The sequence below is a fragment of the Herpailurus yagouaroundi genome, unplaced genomic scaffold, assembly GCF_014898765.1.
Source record: "Herpailurus yagouaroundi ecotype Mexico unplaced genomic scaffold, PumYag 67040, whole genome shotgun sequence".
NCBI classification, from domain to species: domain Eukaryota; kingdom Metazoa; phylum Chordata; class Mammalia; order Carnivora; family Felidae; genus Herpailurus; species Herpailurus yagouaroundi.
Genome location: NW_024419896.1, coordinates 157,953 through 165,984, shown reverse-complemented (window position 1 = coordinate 165,984; position 8,032 = coordinate 157,953). Strand labels below are relative to the sequence as shown.

Here is an 8,032-nt window from a genome sequence, read left to right as displayed (position 1 = left end):
AATAAATAAATAAGATATAGAAAATGCACAATACCCATTCACAAGTGTATATACCATATTTATTACATATTTTATATCTTATATACCATATATAGCATATACCATATATAGTATAATATAATATATAGTATATTTAAATCTATATACATCTAAAGATCGTTAGAATATACAAAAATTGAATGATGATTGTAAGCATTAGAGAGGGAGAAATGAATAGAATTTGGGCTAAAGAAAAAAGAGAATTATATTTTATTATATTATATATATAAAATATACCATATATAATATATAATTATATAATTATATAACATAATATAATATGTATTATATTATATTATAGCTTATTTCTACTTTTAAAGGCTTCAATAAAAATAAGTAAAGTTAATTTTGAACTGAGAGTGTTTAGTATTTCTAGTATTGCTATATATACTGTATTTTCAAATGTCATAAAAAATGATTGTAAAAAGAATTTTTAATGACTGATTTGGCAAACTAATCCCAGATTACTAGGAGATTAGAAAAAGGCTGAAGGATATAAAGTGTTAATATTTTGCTGCAAGCCTTGGGGAATAAGAAGTGGATTATTTTATTCAGATGAATTTTCTGAATTTTACACAATGTCCACGCTGTGCATGCAATTCTTTTGCAATCAGTGGAAGAATTTTAAAAAGAGAGGAAAAAGTAAAAAAGAAGGAAAAAAATCCTCAAGATGTAAAGTCTGGTAATTATCTCGAGATTTGGTCAAGATGGCAGACTGAGGTGCTTTTCTCTCCTCCTACTTCAAATTGCTTTTAATGACAGGAAAGGAAGGTTTCTCTATTATAAATAATAACTCTAGATGGGCATGGGGAAAAGAAAAGGCAGATTCCTCGAGGATAGAAAGCAGATGGGGCAAGGGCACTGAGGTGTGGGCTGTGGGGAGGAGACTGGGAGCCTCCCCGACCTGAAGAGTGGGTGCCAAGGGAGGGAGGGGTTGTGGTCCCGGAGGCTCCTTGCTTTGGAAAGGGGCGGGGCTGGGAGCCAAGGAGAGACTCCCAGGCCTAGGGCAGCGGTTGTTGTGAGACTTGGGGATGGGGTGGGGGAGCGCGGTGTTTGGCAGGAAGGGGAGGCCTCTCTCCTGGCAGGAAGCTGCGCTACGGGAAGAGGGAGGAGACTGCGGCCGCGGCTGTGTCTGGTGGGAGCCAGATGTGGCAGTGCTGCTGCCGCCAACAGTGAGACTGAGAACCCATGAGCCGAGTGCTGGGGAGACCGCCTCCATCTCCACCTTCCTCACAGCGCTCCAAGATACCTTCTTGCCTACGGATCCTCCCCTCTCAGCTCCTGCAAGCACTCACCTCATCGTCTGCTGATCCTCTTTCGCCGCAGGTTCACAGCGGAGGCAGCGCGGCAAGGTGTCCCATTTGGGCACGTGAGGCCCGTGATCCCCGGACGTGGGGAGGTGGGCACTGGACTAGAAAACCGGAGGATTGGGGTTGGTGGGTGTCCAACAAGAAAATTGGGGTCGGTATTCTGATGAGTTATGAGGGAGACTAAAAAGGGTGATTTGGGGACTGTGTGTGTGTGTGTGTGTGTGTGTGTGTGTGTGTTTGGGGGAATTGAAGAGCACCTGGATGATGTACAAAGGTAGCCAGGCATGAAAAGACGTTTGTTATAGGCGCTCAACAGGAAAATGGGGATGACCAGAAAGAGACATGAAGGAGAGGTGAACACCAGGCAGAAGGCATGAGGATGGGAGACAAAAGGGATTAAGAATAGATGGCCATGGGCAGGGGGCAGGCGGAGTGACATTAGTAGAAATGGAGTAATGAGGTGGAGGCTAAGAAATGGTGAATAGCCGTGTTTGGTGTGGGGGTCCTTGGATGGCAACAGAGGATCAGGCATTATGCAAAAGAGCCTGCTCCTTCTATCTGGGGCCTCAACCACCAGGACCACAACATTCACCGCCTCTCTAATGCTGCAGCACAGCCAAAGAAGCCTGGAGGGAGGGCACTGAAGACAAACATGCAATAGTCTTTTGATATCCAGTATTCCAGCTGGACACATTAGAATGATTTGGGCTGAATGTACCTGGTGCCCAAGAAGTTTGAAATGCAAAGGGAAAAAATCTCACACTATAATACACCAAATATGTCTCCCTAGCCCCTTTCCTCCTCCTGCAGGCATGAAGACCCTTCACAAAAAGGCAGCTGCAGATCAGCAAACCAGGGAAACTGATGATCACCACATTGGATCTGCAAATATGAGGAAGAAAAAGACCTGTCAAAAGAAGCAGAGGGGCAGACCTTCATCCCAGCTCCGAAGGAACATAGTGGGCTGCAGAATTTCACATGGGTGGAAAGAAGGCAATGAGCCCATCACGCAGTGGAAAGGAACCGTTCTGGATCAGGTGCCTATCAATCCCTCTCTTTACCTGGTCAAATATGATGGAATTGACTGTGTCTATGGACTGGAACTTCACAGAGATGAAAGGATTTTAAAGCTTAAAATCCTTCCTGATAAGGTGCCATGTTCTCGAGTCACAGATGTGTGCCTTGCAAATACCATAATTGGGAAAGCTGTGGAACATATGTTTGAGGGTGAGCATGGTTCCAAAGATGAATGGAGGGGAATGGTCTTAGCCCAAGCACCTATCATGAAAGCCTGGTTTTATATTACCTATGAGAAGGATCCTGTCTTATACATGTACCAGCTTCTAGATGATTACAGAGAAGGAGACCTCCGTATCATGCCAGAGTCCAGTGAGTCTCCTCCAACAGAGAGGGAGCCAGAAGGAGTTATAGATGGCCTCATAGGTAAACATGTGGAATATACCAAAGAAGATGGCTCCAAAAGGACAGGCAAGGTCATTCACCAAGTGGAAGCCAAACCCTCTGTGTATTTCATCAAGTTTGATGATGATTTCCATATCTATGTCTATGATTTGGTGAAAAAGTCCTAACTGTTAGGGTAAACTTTGCCACATTTGTGAGAACAAATGTATACTTTGTAGATGTGCAAAATAATGTTGCTTTTCAGTGTATTGAAAGCTTAAGGGTCCCTGTTAATTCAACATCTTTGCCAGCATAACTGTTGTTTTGTTTTGAAAAATACAAATTTATGTGGACATGACATGCTGTGTGTAAGGACTTTGTCATGTTGAAAAGATTGGGTGTGTTTGGTGGATGGGGCATGAAAGGAAGGGACAGCTGTAAATGCAGGCTGTGAATAAAGTTCAGCTAGTATCATAATCAGTCATCTAAAAATGGAATAGGACTTAGCTGGTCTGGTCTAGAGAGGGGGGAGGAGAAGGAACTAGAGATGGGCTGTAGAGGGAGGGAGAAGGGGAGGTGACTGCCTAGGAAGAGGTGGGGCAGGGCCAGAAATGGAGAGGCTCCCTGGGGGAGGGATGGCCTAAGACAGAGAGGCACACAACTGGGAGGGGGTGGAGAATAACGGAGAATGAGATCTTGGGGCTTAGAGGAAAACAAACAGAATGCCTTGAGTAGAGAGGGGCTCAACGTAACTTAGAGCAAGGTCTAGAGCAAGGTGGAGGGGGAGCGGGAAGAGGTATTTGGCAGGAATCTGGAGGGTACTCAAAGGGTCTGCATGAATAAGGAGCCATGAGGAGAGGAACACTGAGGAAGACAGAATTCCAAGCAGAAAGATTGACAGAGGAAGTGAGAATGCAGAAAAGGAGGTGTGGGGAATGGGGCCCAGGAGACATGGGAAAGCCCAGGAAAAAGTTGGACTTCTGGCAGTATCCACATTGCCTTCCCTGGCTCTGTGCAGAGAGGATGTGACAGCTGTCAAAGAAGCCAAATGAGTTGGAAGTTCCCTAGAATGGCTTTTTTACAGGGATGAGTCAAGACTTAAGCAGGAGTCAACTATATACCTAAAAAGCTTTTATTATTCCAGGGATTTTATGTCACAACTGCTCAGCAGAAGCCCAACCCTCAGCCTATACACATTTAGCATGGCACCCCATGAACACGGGGCTGTGGGTTGACTCCTCACATTTCCCACAGGACCCAGGTGCAGTAAATCTTGGACCTGAAGGTCCTGGTTCATTGCCCCTGCAGGATAAACAATTATTGTGAGGAATGGATTGATGGGGCACTCAGAACTTAAAAGATGTGCCACCTTGCATTTTGAAAGTATTTTATGCAGAAGAATAAAACCTTGAAGAACCGAGTTACAGCAATCTCGTCACTCTTCTTTCTCCTACTGCACTGTGCCTTGCCTCCCTACACAAGAGGCGCATCAGAGGACTGAGCCTGATGTTTCTCTCCAGGGCATGAGAAATACTTGACAGTCCATATTTCTGTCAGCAGCTTCCTGAAACCACAGGTGGCAGCAATCAGTGATCTTCCAAGTAGATGTCTGCTGCCCCCAAAAGCCCCATTCAAGACTATACCCCTACAAATAAGGTGGCTGCTGACTTTTCACAGGTAGTCCTTGGCCAGTCTTGCCCACACCAAGCACACAAGAAAGCTATGATGGAAGTTTGTTTGGTTCTGTTTCAGGTGAAATGAATGGCATGGAGCTATTGGGCTACAAGCGGTGATTTTGTATAACTAAATACTCAACTGTATAATGCCACACAGAGGGGTGGTGTTGGTGGGCAGAGGGTGCAATAATCCCAATAAAATTCCTCCAAGATACTGTGTCCTAACACATGGGTCTGTGTCTTTCTCTTTTTCTCCCCCATGCCATTCCCAGTACTGCTGAGGAAGTTCCCTTCAAAACCTTTTCTCTGGTTTCCCCACCCTACGCTCCCTTAAGATATACCCCTGCCCTCAAAGAAAGAGTTAAGGTGACCCCACTGCCTAGGCTTCCTCACCTTCATGCATAGGAAATGGAGGGGGAGGCAGAGAGCTTCCACAAATCAAAAGCAGGTGTAACCCAGCATGACTTGAAGTTATTTGCCATAGCAGGCTTCAGTTTTCTTTTATACATCACACATTTTACTCTAGCAAACACGTACATGGGCCAATTTCAGCCAGCTGTAATGTTTTGTTTGATGCTGGTTATTTATGTGCTATTTTGAAATTAGCTACTTAGACATTTGGGAGATTTCACATTTAAAAAGTCCATATTTATGATGTACCTTAAAAAAAAATTGCAGATGAGGACCCATATTCGAACAAGGATACAAGCACCTGGGTCTGAGGAAGGGCTCAGCCCATTCTAGGCTCTGAGTGCTGTTTCAGCTTGGGCATCCACCTAGTTGGCCTGCTTCACTCTAATAAAAATCCGAGTTGTCCCCTGGAGACATTTGAATTCATAGTTTTGTAGATAGATCCATGGGAAAATACCTAGCCCTGTTTTGGGCTTAATTTCACCTTAATTGCCTTTGAATTCAATTCTTTGATCTTTATGTTGCAAATACTTTCCTTAGGTGGGCGTTCTGCCAGGCAGTCTTCTAGGCACAGGTGTTTATGATACTGTAATGAGCAAAAGAAACAAATAAAACACTCATTCTTTTAAATATGAAATTATTGTCAAATTGGTTTCCATACAACACCCAGTTTTCATCCCAACAAGTGCCCTCCTCAATACCAATCACCCACCCTCCCCTCCTTCCCACCCCCCATCAACCCTCAGTTTGTTCTCAGTTTTTGACAGTCTCTTATGTTTTGGCTCCCTCCCTCTCTAAACTCTTTTTTTTTTCTTCCTCTCCCCCATGGACTTCTGTTAAGCTTCTCAGGATCCACATAAGAGTGAAAATATATGGTATCTGTTTTTCTCTGTATGAATTTTTTCACTTAGCATCACACTCTTCAGTTCCATCCACATTGCTACAAAAGGCCAGATTTCATTCCAATTGTGTAGTATTCCATTGTGTATACAAACCACAATTTATTTATCCATTCATCAGTTGATGGACATTTAGGCCTTTCCATAATTTGGCTATTGTTGAAAGTGCTGCTATAAACATTGGGGTACAAGTGCCCCTATGCATCAGCATCTCTGTATCCCTTGAGTAAATTCCTAACAGTGCTATAGCTAGGTCATAGGGTAGATCTATTTTTCATTTTTTGAGGAACCTCCACACTATTTTCCAGAGCGGCTGCACCAGTTTACATTCTCACCAACAGTGCAAGAGGGTTCCCGTTTCTCCACATCCTCTCCAGCATCTATAGTCTCCTGATTTATTTTAGCCACTCTGACTGGCATGAGGTGAAATGTGAGTGTGGTTTTGATTTGTATTTCCCTGATGAGGAGTAACGTTGAGCATCTTTTCATGTGCCTGTTGGCCATCTGGATGTCTTCTTTAGAGAAGTGTCTATTCATGTTTTCTGCCCATTTCTTCACTGGATTATTTGTTTGTTCGGGGTGTGCAGTTGGGTGAGTTCTTTATAGATTTTGGATACTAGCCCTTTGTCCGATATGTCATTTGCAAATATTTTTTCCCCATTCCGTTGGTTGCCTTTTAGTTTTGCTCATTGTTTCCTTTGCTATGCAAAAGCTTTTTATCTTCATGAGGTACCAATAATTCATTTTTCCTATTAGTTCCCTTACCTTTTAGGACGTGTCAAGTAAGAAATTGCTGTGGCTGAGGTCAGAGAGGTTTTTTCCTGCTTTCTCCTCTAGAGTTTTGATGGCTTCCTGTCTCCCATTCAGGTCCTTTATCCATTTTGAGTTTGTTTTTGTGAATGCTGTAAGAAAGTGGTCTAGTTTCATCCTTCTGCCTGTTGCTGTCCAGTTCTCCCAGCAAGACACTGTCTTTTTTCCATTGGATATTCTTTCCTGCTTTGTCAAAATTCCTTGGCCATACTTTTGTGGGTCTACTTCTGGGGTTTCTATTCTATGCCATTTGTCTATGTGTCTGTTTTTGTGCCAATACCATGCTGTCTTGATGAGTACAGCTTTGTAGTAGAGGCTAGAGTCTGGGTTTTCATGCCTCCTGCTTTGGTCTTCTTCTTCAAAATTATTTTGGCTATTTACGGCCTTTTGTGATTCCATACAAATTTTAGAATTGCTTGTTATAGCTTTGAGAAGAATGCTGGTGCAATTTTGATTGGGATTGCATTGAATGTATAGATAGCTTTGGGGAGTATTGACATCTTAACAATATTTATTCTTCCAATCCATGAGTACGGAATGTTTTTCCATTTATTTATATCTTCTTCAATTTCCTTCATAAGCTTTCTGTAGTTTTCAGCATACATATCTTTTACATCTTTGGTTAGGTTTATTCCTAGGTATTTATGCTTCTTGGTACAATTGTGAATGGGATCAGTTTCTTCATTTGTCTTTCTGTTGCTTCACTATTAGTGTATAAGAATACAACTGGTTTCTGTACATTGATTCTGTATCCTGTGACTTTGCTGAGTTCATGTATCAGTTCTAACAGACTTTTGATGGACTCTATCGGGTTTTCCATGTATAATAACATGTCATATGCAAAAAGGGAAAGCTTAACTTCATCCTTGCCAATTTTGATGCCTTTGATTTCCTTTTGTTGTCTGATTTCTGATGGTAGGACTTCCAACCTTATGTTAAACAACAGCGGTGAGAGTGGACATCCTTGTCGTGTCCCTGATCTCAGGGAGAAAGCTCTCAGTTTTTCCCCATTGAGGATGACGTTAGCTGCGGGCTTTTCATAAATGGTTTTTATGATGTTTAAGTATGTTCCTTCTATCCAGACTTTCTCGGGGGGTTTTATTAAGAAAGGATGCTGAATTTTGTCAAATGCTTTTTCTGCATTGATTGACGGATCATATGGTTCTTATCTTTTCTTTTATTAATGTGATGTATCACGTTGATTGATTTGCAAATGTTGAACCAGCCCTACAGCCCAGGAATGAATCCACTGGATCATGGTGGATGATTCTTTTTATATGTTGTTGCATTCGACTTGCTAGTATCTTATTGAGCATTTTTGCAACCATATTCAACAGGGATATTGGCCTGTAGTTCTCTTTTTTTGCTGGGTCTCTGTTTGGTTTAAGAATCAGAGTAATGCTGGCTTCATAGAATGAGTCTGGAAGTTTTCCTTACCTTTATAACTTTTGGAATAGTTTGAGAAGGATAGGTATTACTTCTGCTT

The 8,032-nt window shown here is 42.4% G+C and overlaps 1 protein-coding gene across 6 annotated transcripts; it reads left to right on the top strand.

Annotated features, from left to right (window-relative positions):
* The first annotated feature begins 1,107 nt into the window (after positions 1–1,107).
* On the top strand, positions 1,108–4,651 carry LOC121024734 (spindlin-2). Of its 6 annotated transcripts, none has more exons than XM_040466942.1 (2): positions 1,108–1,438; positions 2,160–4,651. In XM_040466942.1, exons 1-2 carry the CDS (start codon positions 1,228–1,230, stop codon positions 2,936–2,938), a joined length of 990 nt encoding a protein of 329 aa, XP_040322876.1. In that variant the 5' UTR covers positions 1,108–1,227; the 3' UTR covers positions 2,939–4,651. The 6 variants fall into 6 exon arrangements, with proteins under 6 accessions (XP_040322876.1, XP_040322877.1, XP_040322875.1 ...); XM_040466943.1 differs by having other exon boundaries at positions 1,109–1,391; positions 2,140–4,651; XM_040466941.1 differs by having other exon boundaries at positions 1,109–1,475; positions 2,140–4,651.
* The last annotated feature ends 3,381 nt before the right edge of the window (positions 4,652–8,032 follow it).